Source organism: Anomalospiza imberbis, chromosome 4, assembly GCF_031753505.1.
Source record: "Anomalospiza imberbis isolate Cuckoo-Finch-1a 21T00152 chromosome 4, ASM3175350v1, whole genome shotgun sequence".
Classification (NCBI taxonomy): Eukaryota; Metazoa; Chordata; class Aves; order Passeriformes; family Viduidae; genus Anomalospiza; species Anomalospiza imberbis.
Genome location: NC_089684.1, coordinates 55,107,202 through 55,127,055, shown reverse-complemented (window position 1 = coordinate 55,127,055; position 19,854 = coordinate 55,107,202). Strand labels below are relative to the sequence as shown.

Sequence of the window (19,854 nt, the reverse complement as noted above, 5' to 3'; positions counted from 1 at the left end):
AAATACTTTAGTTACTGTCTTTTCAGGTTTAAGTGAAGGCTAATATTGAATCAGTGTACACTTTGCTTACTTTTCACCTGTTTGGATGGCAGGGTTGTACAGTTGCCAGTCTCTAATCCAGATACTACTTCCAAGGCATAATAAACTCCTTTTAGAATTCACAAGTCTTATATAACATAAATTATATAAAATCCCATGAAATTTGACACAAAGACTATATATGAAATTAATTTTTTAGGTTTCATCAGTCCTGAAGTCTTATTAAAATTAAACAGAGTCAGACTCATATAACACATACCAATTAAATAATAATAAGCATAATTTTAAAACCAACATAAATTAGAAAAAAACATTATTCTACTAAAAAAATCTTGAGAAGTTTTTTATTATTGGTGACCTACTTTAACTATCAGTTTCTACAAATAAATCCAAGAGCATTGTTTTAGATTTACATTTACAACCATGGAGTAGAATTAAATGGCAATTACTTTAAAAGCTTCCTTGTCAGAAATGCTTCCTCTTAGTTCTCTAGTAAAACTTACATATTCATAGTTTTAATCTCAGATGGCATAAAGTCATTATAGAATCAAAACATATATGTCCCACAGAGCAAAGAATGCTCCTTATGCCACCACAGCTACCCAACAGTCACAATGTCAGTCTTGTTCTAAATTTCATACCAACTATCTTGAGGAGAGCTGCCCTCTGCACTTCACTTCTCATTCCTATGACACACACTGCAGCCAGCAAATAATTAATCAAAAAGGAATAGAATTCTATGTTTTGGCTGAGAAGGGGAGGAGGTTATTGCTCTAGTTGTTTTCCACTGCTATCTTGGGTGTCAGTACACCTGCTGCCCAGGAAAACGGCTGTGAGCCAACCCTCATGCTCCAGAATGTCTTTCTGGACCATGTGCTGTAGCAAGTATAAAACCAGGTCCTCCTACAGACAGAAAAGTCAGTAGCCACAGCAATGATAGGATATGGTAAATGGATCAGGACAGGTACTGGGCTGGCCTTAATTGCTTGTTTGACTCCTTCTATTCAGGATTTTCAGTACAAATCACACTGACCCAACACCAATACATTCCTTACAAAGCAAAGTCACTTTGCTGAGAGTATACTTAGTGTGGGTTCACACACTGAGGTTCAGGCCCCTCTCGCTGCAAAGGCAGGACTTAATGAGGTCTAGAGTCCTTCAATATCCAACAGAAGAAGAAAGTCTCCTGCAGAGTACAGTCCACCTCCTCTTTAAGAAGGTGCCCACAAGTATTTCTTCCTTCTCACCTCTTGCATTTCTAGCACCTCTAGTTCAGGATAGGCATATCCCACAGGTATGGAAAGCTACACAGAGTCACAACTTAAAATCCACCAGGAAACATCAAAGAAATTCTACTGGCTCACTAGCCTTGTGCCATTAATTTTCTCTATGCAACAGCCTGATAAAACAAAGCTCTTCCTGAGAGCCTCAACATACTGAAGTACCTTTAATGGGTCACACTCTGCAAAAAAAAAAACTTCTTGTGTCAAAACTTTAATCATGAATTGACATTAAAGACCTAAACAATTATGGGTATGTGATATGCAAATACCACATGTGGTCCAGAAGCAAAGCCCCACTAGTAACTAACAAACTGCACTATTTGTTCCCACCAAGTCACTCTCTTAACAAACATGAAACATCAACTTGGGGCATTTTTAGCATTTTAAACTTACAGAGATTAAATATTCAAAACTTACCAGAATCCCTCCAAGTCACAGGAAGTTGTTAAAAATAATAATAAAGAAAAAGGGTGGGGGAAATCAGGTTTATTGTAAACATTCAATATACTCAAAAAAAGACATGGAAGACTGGAGCATTGTAAGGAATCATACTCTGACTTCAGTTATTTATTTATCACAGAGGCTATTTCCAAGAGAATTCCACTCCTCGCTCTGTCTAAAATACAGATTGTTCTGCTTGCCTTCACTCATTTCAGAGGGAAATCAGCCCTTGGTTGTGCTTATATTTTGTGCTTATATTCTAATTTTCTTCAAAAATAGAACATAAGTGTTGGAAGCTTTTTACCTAGACTGTAATGTTTATGATGCAGGGGTTTGTTCTGCTCTGAATATGCAAAATACTTCACACAGTGTCTGAAATCTCAGAAAGTGCTGCAGTAAAGTACAGTAAATAAAAATACACCACTTTGCAATAGTATAAGTGATTATAAAAAAAACCCAAAACAGGGTAATGACAACCCTTTGTCTTCAGATGTCACAGATTCTCTAGAGAAGAATTAATTTTCTGGTAATTAAACACAATTTCTTAATAACAACTACCCTAATTATGACATCTGAATTTTTGAACACATTTGATTGTAGATCTTTACATTTACTCTTGTAGGAGGGTAACTAAGCTGTTCTAGTCTAAAAGAGAAACCATGAAACTACATATGATGTAAAATATCTTGATTTAAAACCAAATTTACCTTTTCATTAATTTTCTTCATTAATTCCTCAGCCTCTTCATTTATAGCTCGTGCTTTTTGGCATTGAGCCTCCATGGTCTTCCTAGTTTCCAGATTACATTCAGCTGTTAAAGCCACCATCTTCCTTTCATACTCCTCTTGAATCTCTTCCTCCATTGCAACAAACTGCTTTTTGAGAACTGAACTTATCTTCTTCTCCACATGAGGAAAGAGGCTGTGATTTAAGACCATGTTTTTCAACATCATAGCAATCACTTCTTTACAGATCTGTGTTCGATTTGCCTCCAGATCAGCGTCTGCCCGTGTCAGGCTGGCAACCTCCAAACTGTACAAAGGTAATCAGGACTGTTAGAAACCGCAGATTATGGGAAATTTGTGTCAGAAAACAAGATACTTGTATCTGGAGCATTCAATTTCTAGATTGCATCTAGATTCACTCAATACTGGGTAATGAAATGGCAGTCAGAGATGTGCAGGAATATCACAGTGTATGAGTTTATTAATCATGATAGTAATCATTCATTAAACAACAGGGTGAGTCAACTTCTACTATAGCAACTTTAATGAAGTATGTCTATACTTCCATTTCCGACAGAAAAAGAAAAATCTTTTCTTTACTGATACTCAAAACATTCCCTCGGATAAAAGCCAATAGAAATGTCTGACACCACCCCCCAAAAAAAAAACCCAACTCACTATCTCTGTTGGAAAGCAGATCAAATGGGCACCTGAACAGACTATAAATTTTACTGACTTTGTAAAATAGTTCTAAACTCAATGACCCATCTAGATTGATACATCACTGTTTCATATTCTTGGCTGGTGAACTCCCTTCTCTGCAGGGAAGAGGGGACACTTTCAGTTTCATGTTGATACAAACAAAATAGCTGGTATCTGTCTCTCACGAACATTAACAGAGTTCTAGAGAGAGACTGAAACAAAATGGAAATACAAGAGCTTTTAGAAATGTCATGTTGCATATAAATACATTCTAATTTATTTGTAGAGTTAAATTGGAATTATAATTATTTTAATTTCATGTACAATGTAACTACTCTAAATTCGACACCTGAACTCAATTCCACACTGGAAAATTCAGTGGTTTTTGTTCCTGCATGTCAAATGACATGAATACACAACACTGCATACTTCTCTGTGTGGACCATGTATACAAAAATTTCTTTGTGACCTAAAAAACATACTTTCAGGAACTTAACTTAAACCCATTCTTTTTTTTTTTTTTTTTTTTTTTTTTTTTTTTTTTTTGCTTATGCTAAATTATTGGTCTAATTTTTCTACAGAAAAATCTCAGAATAAATGACAAATCCATAGCAAAGATCTTGATAAGACTTGCAAGAGAGTGGAATGATACTGCATTCAGAATCGTATAAATGAAGACATGCAAATCAAGAAACACTTTGCTTTTTTTGTCAAACTTTCCTTTCCTTATGAAAGCAAGAAAAGTTTAATTAAAAGTAAACCAATGACATATCATCACTGCCTCCCTGACAGCACAAGAGATGTATTCTCACCATCTTGAAATTTATGGGATGGAATTGTTTTCTTACAATGATTCAAATACTTGAAGTATTTGGGAGACTAGCTTTGAAATGTAATTATCTACCACAGACTGATATTCTGTTGCAATTTCTCACAACCACAGAACACACTGGTGATGGCTGGTCCTCATCAGGGCAATCTGCTGCAGGGCTGGCTGGTTGGCTGCAGCTACTAAACCTCCTCCATTTTACCCTCTTTGTTATATACAGGAACAGAAATTCCTGCAATTGAAGTACCATGAGCCTGCAACATTTCTCACAGTAATCTGAAGATCCTATAAGAGCTAATATTTGCTATAATATCACCAAGCAACACAAGCATCCAGCTTCTCTGTCCTGTCTACAGATGGACACTGCAGCTGGAGGTACACAGCTTTCTTGGGTAACATTTCACCTACATTCATGGTAAAGTACCTCAGGGCACTGATCCCTGGGGAGTGTCCTTCTTGCTCCAGGAAAGAGGGCAGGTGATGGCAGGATCAAGGTAACAGGATGCTGAAGCAACACAGCAGATACAGATGTGTTTTCTCTTAAGTCATTTTGCTTACAGTCTCACTTTGCTGATACAGCCAGCTATTATCAAGCTGTTTGTGACAACTTGAAAAAAAGAAGTGTTTCAGAGTTGTGTAAATGCACTTAAACAAAAACAAGGAATCAGAGAATGGGAGCTTTTTGCTGTAATATTTCTCTAATGACTGTGAGGCAGTGGTAGGAGGCTTTCCTTCACAGATTCATGAATTCATTACTGGCTTGTAAAATCCAAGCCACCAAATTTATTTTTCTGTATTACTTCCTGCTTTAAGTTCAGCAGCTCTAATTTAATTGAAGCATATCTGTCTTCTGTGAGAAACACCCTGGCTTTCAAGCATCTCCTAACAAAGAACTAAACATTTTAATCAATTGTTCCACTAAGTAATTTCTCCAAAGAATGCCTCATCCTCAGAATTTCATTAGTTACAACTTTCAACTCTCTTTATTTGCCAGAACAACAAGTTCCTTAGTCATTATTTTTCTGTTCTTCAAGTATGCAATGATAGATGGTTGCCTCAGCACGTACTAACCCTTTCTTACTGAGATGTGAAAGACTGAATTCCTCATCTCTCTCCTTGGAAAGTAATACTTCACAGCTCTACCACATTGTTACATAGTTCATAACACATAATTTATTCCTTATCACAAATACAGGGTTTTTTAAAAGCATGCTTCAAAGAAGATTAAAGCTATTCCTCACCCACCTCCCTGTTACTTTTCTACTCTTCATCAGTGCTCTCAAGAATGAAAACCCCAATGAAACACCATCAGAACATTTCCAATTATCTTTCCCTCAGTCTTCCCATAGCACATCTTCCTACTTGCTGCAAGTCATTACAGACTCAACCTGATTCCATTTCCAACAAGATTCCCATGCTCCTTTTCACTCTCAAGGAGAACTACAGTACCCCAGTAACTCCACATGATGCAAAATGCAGGAGGAGTAATGGTAATAAATCACCTCATGTTGCAGTGACAGCAAGTGAATACTGAGGCTCCTAGGATCTCAGGTGTATTTAACCTGCAGCTCACACTCTTCATTCTCCTGACAGCACATTGAAGGCAATGGAAGAGAAGTTTATGAACTGTTCCACCAAACCAAGGGTAATAGCAGAGACAAAAGGAATTACAAACCATAGTTCTCCCAGGACACATCTTTGAAGATAGCAGCCACACCATCACCTTTTGGCAGCAGCAGCTGAAGAAAGGCTGTGGCTGTAAAAACTTGAAAGCTCCCTTCCATCTAATGTGCTCTACTTCTGGCCTGTGATCTTCATAGAGCAGCCAGCAGAAATGAGACAAGCTCATCACACACATCAGAAACCTTGCTTCAAGCTCTTTACTCAAAACAGAGAGGTTGAGGGCACCTCTAGCACGCTGCATCACACCAACAGTCAGTAAAACAGGAAGCCTGCACATATAATAAAATGAATGCTTTCATTTGATTTCATTCAAGTCCCTCAGAAGAACAATGTTTACAATCAACCAGATTAAATGTTTCACGTCACATAGGGAAAAAAAAATCTAGCCTGACACTGTCTCCTCAAGCCAAGGTACATTTAATAATTTGCTTTAAATGCTCTGCACTCTGCTTGTTAAAGTAATTGATGTTTAAAAGGTCTTGCCTCGATTCCTGAGCATATTCAGCAGCATAGAAACATGAAAGCTAATGAAGTACAGGTAGCTGATGGCAACCTATTGATGAAAAAGATGAAAGCTGTAGTTGGACAAAGCATGCAGAGAAAGGATGAGGACAGTACAGAAGGCAGGTGGCACAAAAGGGTGAGGGAAGGAAAGCTGAACAGACACACAGAAAATGAAACTTCAAACAGCAAGTGTAAAGCTTTTTCACTCACTTGAAGAGAAAGAGGTTTTAAAAATCTGTTAGAGAGATCTGGAAGAGGAGAATTCCAGACGCCAAACACAGAGAAGCACAAAGAGTCCCTGGGCAACTGATGTCCTCCACAGACCTAATGAAAGAATACAGGAAAGCAGCTGAGGTCAGGAAACCAACTATAGTTAATTCAAAAAAAGGCAGACCAAAACACAACACACTACACAAAATGGAAACCTCTCATTAACAACCAAGTAATTGTGTCTTTAAGTCTTATTATTCAAATTACAGGCCCACAGAGAGAAGTTTTGAACAGGAGAACTAATAGCTGCTAAAAATAACTAATGGCATTCAAATATATTTTAAAAACTAATTCTGAATTTATAAAGGTAAGACTACTGTGACACAACTTTCTGAAGCCTAAAAGGGAGAGAAGCATTAAACAAATTCCCCTTCGATTCACCAAACAGAAAAGCCTGTCATTCTCAGAAGGCTCATCTCTCCTCTGCCAATGGCAGTCAATTAGTAGCACATGTATTACAAAAGTATCCAGAGGAGACTGGAGCTCTGTGGTAGCAGTTTCTGTAAAAGTATTGCTTCAAATACACAAGACTCCTGAAAAGCAAGTAATTAAGTAATTTATAGCCATTTGTGGACACTTTGTCTCCACTGTTTCCACTTCAGCAGTGACTCAGAGTCCCAAGGCAGCACCTGCACGAACTCCTGATGGAGAGGAGAATGGAAAGAGGGAAGGACAGACAGTCAGACCAGCACTCCACCCCAGTTACAGCCAGAGCAGCACATGTCCTGTACCCACGGGCACACTGACGATGGGACAGCTGCAGTGAGGAAAGAAATGGGAAGACAACATCCAGACATTATGGTTCATGTGCTTTGTCATACTTCAGAGGAGTGAAGATGGAGAAAGAGTCAGACAAGAAGATGCACAAAGAAAATAGTTCCTGAAGTGCTGGCTTTAGTCACAGTAAACAAAGAAAGCCAATTTGAGTGTAATGGGCATTAGAGATCTTCAAAAGCTGCTGATGTGGTTTGTTTCACAAATTTTCCATTTATTGAAGGGTTAGTAATACAGCATCAGTAAGCTGGGCTGTCTTTTGGTTTTTTATCTGTTTAGTTTGTTGTGTTGGTGGTTCTTTAAAGTACCATGTCAATGTGACCCCTCTGTGCAGCCCCATACCTTCCTCACTTCAACACCTCCCTCCTTCTTTCCTTCCTTTGCATTCCATGCTCTTCTGCTGGGTCCAGTCTCAACAGAGGCTATAAACACTTCAGGGCTGGGATTTACACAGCTGCAGCACAAGAAGGCACAAACCTCTGCAGGAGACTCAAACTGTACTAAAGTAGAAGCAGAGGCAATGGCATGAGGTCTGAACACCCACCCACAGCCACTGACTGCCCAAATTCTTCTGGCACTCCTGTGCCAGAGTGGGATGTGTTGCCTTTCCCTGGTCCCTGCCTGCTGCCAGGCTGTGTTAGCACAGGTCTGAAGATATTCTGTGACACACCAGTAGCTGGACTGGCCTGCAGCCAGCTCTGAATTGGGGGAGTTCATCCATCAGTCCTGTGGCACTTACACAGCCAAGCGTGAACTCAGCACAGCTCACACAGCAGCCCACAGAGAACACAAACATCACTAAATGAAATTGCTAAGAAAGGTACATGAGGATTATCTAAGGATGCTTTCACATGGATGAGTCACAGGTTAAGTTTAGCTTTCCAGAAGTCAGAATGCTGACAAAACCAAAAACAGGATTCCTGATATACAGCCAAGAAATAATGATCAAATAAAAAACTGAAAAAGATGAAAAATTGAGCTGAGAGACCAGAAACTCTTCAGAAAACAAAGATTCATGAAAACCTGATGAAAAGTCTAAGCATTATATCTGGCAGCAGTTTCACCTATCAAATTCCCCTAATTCTCCACAGCAATATAAAGAGAGTATTTCAATTTTTACAATTATCTGTTTTTGAAAACATTTTTAAAATACAGCATTTAAGAGACTGAGAACCTCTGCATTGCTTCCAGAAAATAAGAAATATGACAAATCAGTGATGTTCAGAAAATAAATTTTAAAAACACATCTACCTGCAATACTGCTGTTGCAACACAGTTCAGAAAATGGTTATTTCACTCTTTTGCTCAGAAAAGCAACTATGCAAAAAGAGTGTATGAAAGATTCCAATTCTGCATCTGGTGAAGTCATCACACATTTCACCATTGATTTCAAAAACACCAAGTTCAGCCTGGATACTAACAAAATAATAAATAAGCATTATTGCTATATGCATTATGCATTAATGCCTGAGGAGCTTCCAACTCTGCTATGACCTCCTCAGATTCTTCTCATCTATCCATGCAGGGTAAGTATTCAGATGACAGAAATAGTAGGACATATCAATCTTCATAAAAAATTATATGGAATAAAGCATCAGGAACAGCACAACTCTCAAGAGAAGACTCTCTTCTGGATGAGATAAATTGTTCCAGGTAGACAGTAGAAATGACCCTTACAATTCCAAGCACTTCATAGTTAGCCAACATCAAAGAAAAATGGCATTTTTAAGATGAAGAAAGATTATTAATTTTAAATTACTTGTTTTCTTCAGCTCCCCAGTCTTACAGGCTCCTATCATATATTAAGCAGTTGATTTCTGATTGAAAAAAAAAAAGGATAGTTTACAAAGTACAGTTTACACACTTGTGAAGTTTCTAGCAGCATTCATAACACAGAACCACAAATGCAGGGTTTGGAGTTCATACCATGAGCATTCACTGCATCTTATATCAATGTGATTACTATTTAGTTATAATCCTGCACGGTACACATTTCAAAAAAAGAATATGCTGAATATGCTCTCCCTTCAAAAATTCTAAACTTTTAATTACATTCTTTCCAAGTTATGAAAAACAGAAATTTAGCTCCTCATATTTTTTTGTACTAACCATGTAACTATTTCTCACCATTTTCAGTGTAGGATTAGTCAAGTCTAGGTGCTATGACAACACGATCATTTATTCCCCATCCCTGGCAGTGTTCACAGCCAGGCTGGGTAAGGCCTTGAGCACCATTGTCTGGTGGGAGGTGTCCTTCCTTATGGTGGGGAGGTTGGGACTAGAGGATCTCTAAGGTCCCTTCCAATCCCTTAAGATTCTATGAGTCTTTGATTGCTACTTTCCACTCAAATTCAGGGTTTTAAAAAAACCAGAACATTTGCTCCATAGCAAATCAAATTGGCATGTATAGCAAGAAATTTAGATTTTAAAAGAAAAAGTGAACTTCTAAGATCACGGTAAATCATTTTTATTTTTCTGTCAAGGCATTTTGGAGACAGTTTGATCCTGTTCTCTAGTACATTGGCCTCAGAATCCTCTACCACAGGAAAAAATCAGCCTTCAATATACAAATATTACTTACTCATTTACCAAAATAATTGGCAGTATGTATTGTGTATCAGCAGTCAGGTTCAAATACAGCTAGAGCTTTGACAAACTCAAGGAAGCACAGCTGTACAAAATGAAGGTTAAAAAGAAAAGGTGTAGTGGAAAAACATTTAAGAAATTAAGTTTTCTTTAACACATCTGTATCTTTTGAGACTCTGAGAATAGTCAGGCTCCATCATACTGGACACAAACCCAAATTGCTCAGCTTTCTTCATATTCTCCTGCAGACATATAGAAACAGAGATCCACAACATTTTGGAACACGATCTTCTAGTGTGCACGTCAAATATCCAAATCATGTATCTTCCCCTCATTAGTATTCACTGCCTAGAAGCCAATATTCAGTAAGATACATAGCAAGGAACCTACTGAGAATAAAAGCCAAGCTATTTTGCTGCATAATGTACATCAAAGATATGACTTATTAAGAAAAAATTCACAAAATGAGTAACCAAGAAGCTTCCTTATGAAACATTAAAAGTATGTTTTGTTCTCTAGCCCATCCTCCTGACACTGTAAACTGTCTACACTCCAAAGCTGTCCCTGCCCATAAATATTGAACACATGTTCCTGATGTATCTCCTAAATGATTTGGCACTGTCACTTCTTAAAAGACAGAACAGCTCTATGTTGCAAAGAAGAAAACATGTGGCTCTTACTTTTCAGAGTTTTTTTCTCATTTCTATCTGACAGACCAGAATGATTCCAACCATGACAGTGCAATGAAAAGGATGCTATCAATTATGCTGCCAAGCTTGTATGTGTGTCACATTGACAAAAATGAAACACACCTGCAACAAAAGACGCAGAAGGAACTAGCAAGCTATCATACAAGCAAGATGATGTTGGTTGGCTGAAATATCTATCACCCTTTCAATCATCTTTCATAGCAGGAATCACTGTAACTCTGGACACCTTTGTGATCTATCTACTATCCTCACCCTGGAAAAGGAAAAGATAGCATAGAAGGTGAAGCAGGTTAGTGAGTGTTGACTAATGGGCATTGACTTTATTCACTGCAATGCTCACCTCTTTAGAGGTAAACAAAATAAAAACTGAGGAAAGAAAAGGAAGCAAGAGACATATGCAGTAACTTCATAAAAACATTAAAAAACTTTAGCCCCTGGACACATATTCAAACAAGGATATGAATCCTGTTTTATAGGTTTAGAAGTAAACCTGTTAAAAAAATAAGCCTTTCCAAAGGTTGCAAGAATATTTTCTAATCCATCTGAAAATAGTCCAGCAATTTTTTTTCAACCTAGCTAGATACTAACTATCCCTGAAATAAATTAATACTAAAGTGAGTTTAAAAAAAATGTTTGATCCTGTTCTTCTTAATATTCGCAAAATTATTTTCAGGATAAGCCTGCTAAAATCCTGAGTTACTATACAGTTATAAAAGCAATGACCAATATGCTATTTATAGAGATAAGTTCCCAATTATCAGGGAAAGGCAGAAAAAGAATGCTATTTGTTACCCTTAAAGAAAGAAAACTCCATCCATGGTCCTGTAACTTTTCAGCTTCTACAGATTTTGTAGTTGTATAATACTGCCTTTACCCTCATTTACCAGGAGGTAATGGTAAGACTGCATAAACAACATCTGCTCATCTTCACATAAGACCTTTTTGTAAAATTCAGCTGAAGAACAGATGACCTTTAACAGTGGCATGTTTCTGTCAAAAAGCCTTTCTACAGTATCAGGAGTGTTTCTATGCTCTAGCAAGTGGCCTCACCAATCACAGGTACATGGTATCTTTCTGGCAGCACTACAAACTGTCACACCTTAGACTCTGATCCAGCTGTTTTCAAAATACACTGCTGAACAGTAATGCTGCCACCCAGCAGGGCCTCTCTTTTCTAGGACAAAAGCCACCCTTCTGAAAGCAGAATGTGTTAAGCAATAGTAGAATACCGCATTTCAGTATTTTCTTGCACACCAAGAAGTTTCCCTTCGCGTCGTGAACCATAGAGAGACAAAGCAAGGTTGGATTGGAAAACTTGCATGTTTCTAGATGGTGTTGTGACTTCGACAAGTGAATCGATATGAAATATGATGGCTTTCCCTTCCCACAGATGATTGTCTAAAACATTCAAAAACCTAAGGTAGTGCACTAATACGAGTAAACAAACACTACAAAAAAACAATAAAGAGGAGGTACTCAAAACATATTCAAAGGTTTGGCTGATGATAAAAATAATAAATGTCATGTAATAGCAGTGAATTCTTACTCTTCTAAAGCCTGACGCATGTTCCCAGGTTCTTCAAAGGACAGAATATCAATGATTTGGTCATTCATAATTATATCTTCACTAAAGAGATCTCCTGAATTAAATTGAGAATGCTCTAGTTTGTGATTTTGGCTGAGATCAGGCTGTATCTCCTAAAAAAAAAAAAAAAGGGAGAAAAAGTAGCAAACTTTAGATTATAAAAAAATGCATAACGAGTGTCTGATCTAATTTTTTTGCAGTTTAACTTTGGGTGAGAAGGCTTCTACTTATCATCAAACTGTAAAGCTGGAAAGAGCAGAAAGAGGCTGTGCAATTCAGATATGTATCTGAAATCAAATATACTATTATTTCAGACTGATCTTTTTTAGTATATAACTGATGTGGAATACAGATTAAGAAATGGAGAACACAGAACACTTGTGAAAGAAGTCATCTAAGAAGTTGTCTTCCACTTCAAACTTTCTATTAATTTTTTTAAAAATTGCCCATGGCATACAAATTACATATGGCAACATTACAATATGATTGGGTGAACAACATGGAAAACTAATCCTATCCATGCTGGAAGTCACTCAGTTCACAAACACTTCAGACTAACGGCTAACAATATTTTGTAAAAAAACACACTATAAATACCTGATGCTAGACCAAGCTGGACCTTTTTTACTAATTCATTATCACTATTTCTTTTGTAAAAAGATGCAAGACACATCCTTTTCATTTAAAGAGATTAATTTTTCAGACCAAAAATAGATAAAAGATGGTGTAATTTTCAGCAGCAGAAAGGCTGCAAGTGATTTGTGAGCTACTCTGGTCAGCCCAGATGGATGAGAGATCCACCACCCTTTCAGCAGACAAAGGGTTCAAAGCTCTCAGCATAACTCTCTTAGGACTGCTCCAATCACTGTAATATTCTCACTAAGGTCTCTAGCTCCCTCCCAATGAAGTTGTTATACTTTACATAACTACAAAAATAATTAATAGAAGGAATGGTTGGAATTGCACCAACTTGATTAATATTTATCAGATTCTATATTTTCTTTCTCTGGTGCAATATATACTGAAATACTTCAAACTGACACAGAACAATGAAAATATTTCATCCTCAATCCTATCTGTTTTGCTTAATCACTGAAGATATTATTGCATATCGAAGAAACTAAGACCAAAATTCAAATCCCTATTCTTGATAATCAGAAAAAAAAATTGCACCCAACTTGCTGTGTTCAAGATAAGTCACCTACAGCCTTGGCAACTTCTTATAACCCAGAGACATCCTGCTTCTAATACTGAGGGATGGAGGGGAGGAAGAGAGGAATATGGAAAGAAATGAATAGGCAAAAGGTAAACCCCCTCTGATCTAGGGCCAATATCCAGGTACTGATAGCAGTTTTTTTTATCAGGTATCATTCTTACACTCACCTCTAAATGTGACTGCACTAAAATTTAGAGGATGTAGAGATTACATTACCTGTGGGCCAAATCCATCACTTGATGGCTTTTTATTCTTCAAAATCTCTTCAGACAATCTTAGTTAGCAAGTTATAGCATCACATATGATCACTGAAAAAAATTAAATAACCTAATCTGACAGACAGTACATCTCACCTGCTTTTTATTACAGAAACTCCATTTTAATATTTGGGTTCGGTAAATGATGAAAAAGACAGCACATGTCAGCACAAGGGAAACGAAAAAAGCAATGAAGAATGCTGAAGCACTGATGGCATGGCTGTATAAAATCTGAAATTAAAAGATGATTTAATTAAAATGTTATCTGTATTATATATAAAGATCAGATCATAACTATAATTCAAAGACTGTGACTGTAAGCAAACTGTAAATTATTTTTAAATGGCTTCACACAACTTCAGGATTTCTCAGCACTATGTTATTACTACATCTTGATCAATGTTTTCAAACAAGTGAGTATTTTCAATAGGTTTCAAATTCAAGCAAGAGAACTCCACAGACTGATTTTTCTTGCTGTGACTTTTGGGTGCCCTGTACTTACTAGCCTATTTTCCAAAGTTGCCACTCTCCTAAGAAGTCTCATTATAATTGCTGGCATTTGATGTTGATCACAGGTTCTGGAAAGTCAGTCAGATGTCAGCTACTTTAATTAATGGCCATTTCTTGATTCAATGAAACTGAGTAAACACCATAGGGAGAAATTAACAATATGAGTTCAAAATAAACATGCAACTGACACCTCCCAATCTGTGTGCAACCTTGCAGCTTCTGCATTAGCCTGAGTCAGAAAAGGCTGGCAGGAGCACTGGAACCATGAGTCACAAACAACTTTGTAGAACTTTCACTTTAGCTCTTAACTTAATCTTTAAACTGAATTGCATTAAAAATTAATTTTTACTTCATGCTCTATGTAGGAAAAGTTAATTCAGTGTTTGTTTAGTTCTATGAGATCTTTCAATGAAAAACATAGCACAGCTATTAGTATAATGTTTCACCACTGATCATTCTGTTGGGGTTAAAAACTGTAAATAATTAACATGCTGCTTGCAAGCTGGGTTTGTTTTTTTCTTGGAGCAGAAACCTAACAGCATTCCACAGAGTCAAAGGCAATTCTGCATAGGAAACAATATTAAAACATGGCCCACAATTTGAAAATAATTTATTGCAATTTAACATCTCTGTCGCATCAGGACTCTGACTGAGATCCCTCCACTTTCAGGGAACAGGAGATGCCATAGATAATACTTAGGGGAAAAATGCTGCTTTGAAACCACTTCATCATTTTGTCTGAACCCACTTGCAATTGCCTAATTTCCATGCACTCTGTGAAATTTAAGGCTTTCACTCTGTGAAATCTAGGCTTCTGGGGAAAGCAAGGATCTGGTGAGGCTATGGATTCAATGAAGCTGGAAAGAAGCTGCTTTTCTTTCGGTGAAGAAAAAGCACTGGCTACAGAATGGCTCTGTGCTTTCTAAGAGGTGAGACCCACGGTGGGACAGCCAGTCTGCATGAGGGCAGGCAGTTTTGTCTGTGCTTTTATACTTAAGGAAATGAGCTCTGGAAGGACAGTCCATGTCACTGGGAGCTGTCAGTCCACGCAGAACACAGCAGGTGCTTAACGCCATCTCAAAGCACCACAGCAGACGGTGCAGGGGAGGTGCCAGAGCCCGGGCTCAAGTCAAGACCAGTGTTGGCCCTGCAGATCGACCTTCAAACCATGGACACATCAGCAGGCCTCAAAAGCCATTCCTTAAGCTAACCTCTAAAGCCATCCCAGCAGTGGGAAGAGGCATTACAGGCCCAAGTTTCTTTCAAGAACTGATATGCTCCCACTGCTTTGCATGATGCTGAGGGAAGCAAACCTCATAAAAATCAGCGTAAAGGAATTATTATCATCTCTCCCATGCAACAGGCTTAGATGGGAGAACTTCCCTCTTCACCAGTGTCCCATTCAGCATCAAACTCCCCCAGCCAAGGGCAGAGGCACAAAGTACTGACAGGCCCTGAAGCGCTGTGGGATGACATCTGGCACGGACACTCACATGAGCAGTACTCATATTTTTTTCATAACCCACAAAATTACCTTGTTCCAGGCAACCAAGCACTTTCTTCCAGTGGCACAGAAGAGAAATCAACAGGGTTTGTGAAACTTTAAAGAACACCTTAATATCTAAGTGTTCAAGCAAATCATGTGAAAGCTGATGGGACCAATGTAGCGTAACACTGCCATGACTACATAATTAATTCTTCACTTTTCATTCCCAAATACTGTCCACTTAGTCACACATGTGCATTGGCTTTAACATATCCATGAAAAGGCTTAAAAATTATTTTTAATACATAAATCTGAGATGGAGAGCATTTATGACAGCTGACAATATGAATGAAATAAAATACATCACACCTTCTCCAGCTAATCCTAATTTCCTTGCACAAACTGGTTTCATTCCGAAACATCTTATGTTTGGCCACAGCCTGAAGTCAAATATTATGCATGTGAAACATGATGTGTTAAATAATTTCTAAGCTTTATTTTTCAAAAATGTATGGTATTTTCCACACATATTTACCACACATTTTAGTTAAAAACCTATTCATTTACTAAGTTCAAATGCAGCTGAGCTAATTTTACCTACCTATGAAACTGTTCACAAGAACTTTTTGAGGTCTACCTATCAAGATCAAATTGGAAAAAATAATAAGCACAGTAAAAAGGTTTTATGTAAAATAACAGATTGCAGAAATTTTCATGGCCAGTTGAGACCAATGTAGCTTACAGTCTCAGCTTAAGACATCAGCAACTGCTGCAAATCAATTCACACCAAATTTTACAAAAAACATTCATGAGGTTATTTTTCTAACCAGTCAGCTACTTCTAAAAAGAGATTTATGGCAAGTCCATTAGTAATTCTTAGCTATACAAATGTCCAATCCTTTTAAATATTACTAGATCTTTATCCAGGGACAATGAGTTCTCTAGCTTATGTATAGTTTTAGTTTATATCATGTTTAAGCATGGCTTTCATTTTAACAGAATGGGCACTTGATCTTCAATTACCACAAAGCCACATCTGGACATGTTATCTATTACAATAATAAAAGCTGAGAAGGCAGAGATCCCAGCAGAAGGCAATACTAGAACAAGAGGCTCCCGTGCCCAATCTCCAAACAGATTACTTATTCTAAAGGCAGAGAGAAACTCATGGGACAGGTCCATAGAAGGAATGAGTGGTCTAGTCCTCAGGACCTATTCAGGCAAGCCCTATCCACATGCACAAATAATCCCAGTATTCTTGCCAACCAAGCCACAGCTTCTTTAAAAATGACCCCTTGCAACAGCAGCCTGTCAAATTAATGAGAGGCTGGGGGAGAGAAACAAGTTTGGTGAAGGGATTACTCTAGTAATGAAACTGATGGATGAAGTAGAGAGTTTTTTAATAAAAAAACTATCTAAAAGAAAAATAGTCCTGCAATCAATGTAATTTTGAAGGTTTATTTGGCCTGTTAAAAACTGTTTTTCAGAATTACTTCAGAAGCCAAGAACAAAAAGTCGTATTGGAAGAATGACTAGTTAAAAAATGAAAGGAAGCATAAACTATGCCACTCTTTCCACAGTTTTATTTGTCAGGCTTGAGTATCAGCATCATACAGAAACCTTTTCTCAACGGGTGGAGGATACTTTTACCCTTTTGTAAATACAAAAAGCTTTCTCATGGTGGTTAGGCACAGCAGCAGGTGAGCATAATCCTCATCACAGTTTCCTATGCCTGGATGATTCTTCAAATGAAAGAACATGGCTAGGAGCATAATGGCATTTTTAGATTTTCCATACTAAACATTGCTGGTTTAAGACAAAAAAAGACCTTTTGAGTCCTGTTTTCTTCCTCTTAAAATCTGAGAAGGCAGAACCTGTGTATGATTACTAGCCAATAGCTGAGTGATGAGACACAAGTACACATGGACATCCTTAGCTCCTAGGATTTACTTTAGGTCGTCCAAAAGTATAAGCAGGAGAGTCAATGTAATACCAAATCATAGAATTTACCTTGGTCTTTTCTTCTTCCGTTATGGTAAGTGATGCTGTCAATGATACAAGATGTGTTTTATTCTGAGAGAGATACAAAAAATTACCTGTATTAAAAAAAAAGCAGAATCCACTGGCAAACAGCCTAGAGTCTTTAGAAAAGCCTCTCCTTAGATTAGCTATACTTCTCATTAAGCTTAAGGCTGAAATAAATCTGATAGGAAAATGCAGTGTACTTAGGGGCAACACTGAAAGACATGGAAGCAGCTGCTTTGTGGGATTTACTCCCCATATCCCAATGCACAAAGTATTACATTTTTCTTTGCCTATAAAATCTGGGTTGACTGAGAATGCACGGATCAGGAGCCACAGTCAGTGTATAAATCTCTACTTTTACCAACCCCTGTTTTTTTAAGTTTTCCTCTCCACTGCTCTAGCACCACTCCCATACACATGGAACACCTTTTCCTCCAAAACCAAGGAGAAAGGCGATTGAAATGGGAAATACATCTGCAGGTTATAATTACATGTAATTGTGAAAACCACAGAAAAACCATCAAGCCATATTTAAGAGCTGAAAAATCTTACTTTGGCAGAAACCACTTGTCCTGTCTCCTACTCAAAGCCAGGCTAATTCCATCATTAGACCAGTTGTTTCAGAGCCTGATGCAACAGTTCTCAAAATCAGCAATGATGGAGATTTCTCAGCTTCTCTGAGAAATCTTTCAGACACAGAAACTCTTATACTAAAAGGTGTCTTTCTTATGAGCAATGAGATTTTTTTCTCTGTTGCAACTTGTTTTTCAGTTAAAATAAATTATTTTATTATAAAAATATGGCAAAACTTTCAATCTCGCTTAGGCTTCAGGAACACACATGTATATGGGACACTTATTTCCAAGACAGATCAATAAACTGGAGAGAAATATGAAAGTATAAAGAAAAGCTACAAGACAACACACAAAAATACTTTACTTTAGGAGGTCTAGGACTTCTTAAGCTATGAAGAATAGTTCATGCATTTATAAATTCATGGTAATCAATCAGAGAGCCTAAGAGTTTCATTTCATTACATGATGACCTCATTGTTTAGGCAAGCAAGAACCACCTTGGAGACTGTTTTTTTTACAAAACTTGTGAAGAGCAGAATAAAATTGTGAATACAATACCTGTGATGAACTCCTGAAAGTTAGCTTTGCAGGCAGTGTCAAGACCCTGCCATGCCACATTTCTTCCATATCAAGAAGTGCAGAATAGTTGATTGCAAAGTGTTCTCCACCTATTAAAACAGGGATATGGATAGACTTGCTTCCTTCCATGAAAATTTCTTAAAGATCCCCGGAGAAGGTTTGGGACAGCACTGGAGCTTTTTCTTTCTGACACAGCAGATGCCATACATCCAGAGTAGACAGTTCATCGCCTCTTGAGTTCAGCAACATCCTCCTTATCTGCTGCCTCTTAGAATTCAAGCAAATTCAGCCCAGGATTTGGAAACTGCATTAAATGATGCCCCAACCTACCCAAAAACATTATTTTTTGATACCAAAAGTCACATGATATTATTTTAAAATATTTTTATTATAAAATGGACTGCCTACACTTTTAACCACTAACTTGTTGATTCTCCCCTTGCTGAAACCAAAGAGAAATCTCAGAATTCAGGTGAATTTTGATTCACAATGCACTGAAGTAGGAAAAATTATTATGGTCAACATTGAACATGACAGTACATAGGCCAGTGTAGACAGAGCCTTTCTATCCAGCCCCAGTGGCAAGGTATGGGCTGACTTCAGGATTAATATAGTAATGTCCAAATCTCAAACTACGCAGAAATCTGGTCTGCTGGATTTTCTTCCACTTCAGTATTTTTCACACTGATTTGCCTGGAAAAGCCAGCTTCAACTCCAGATTCAGTAATTATAAATAAATTACGTAGTAGCTCCAACTTGGCATACTAGATCAGACATGAAAGCCATTTTTCTATTCTTTCTCAGGGATACTTGTTTCCAGGAAATCTCTGTGAAAAGCCAGCAATCCCTTGACATTTCCAAAAAGACCAGTCTTGCAACCATTGCTCACACTGCTGTTAACAGAAATGCAGTTTGGCTATCCAACTGCAATCAGACAGCAGCCCCAGGCCTACTTATTCCCTTTTTCTATGTGGAAATCTTTCACCATGAAACTATCACAACCAGAGATACTCCCATCATAAACAAGAATTAGTGAACACTTCTGAAGCTCCTGGAGAAATGTCATGACTTCCAA

At 37.6% G+C, this 19,854-nt stretch overlaps 1 protein-coding gene across 1 annotated transcript in view; it reads right to left on the bottom strand.

Moving 5' to 3' along the window:
• EVC2 (EvC ciliary complex subunit 2) overlaps positions 1-19,854 on the bottom strand; it is a 61,241-nt gene that overhangs the window by 26,590 nt on the left and 14,797 nt on the right. The window contains exons 6-10 of the mRNA XM_068188655.1: positions 18,759-18,868; positions 17,611-17,673; positions 13,701-13,835; positions 12,093-12,244; positions 2,471-2,795 (exon numbers count right to left, since the gene is read on the bottom strand). Of these exons, the coding sequence (XP_068044756.1) occupies positions 2,471-2,795; positions 12,093-12,244; positions 13,701-13,835; positions 17,611-17,673; positions 18,759-18,868 (785 nt within the window). The remainder of the gene's footprint in view (positions 1-2,470; positions 2,796-12,092; positions 12,245-13,700; positions 13,836-17,610; positions 17,674-18,758; positions 18,869-19,854) is intronic.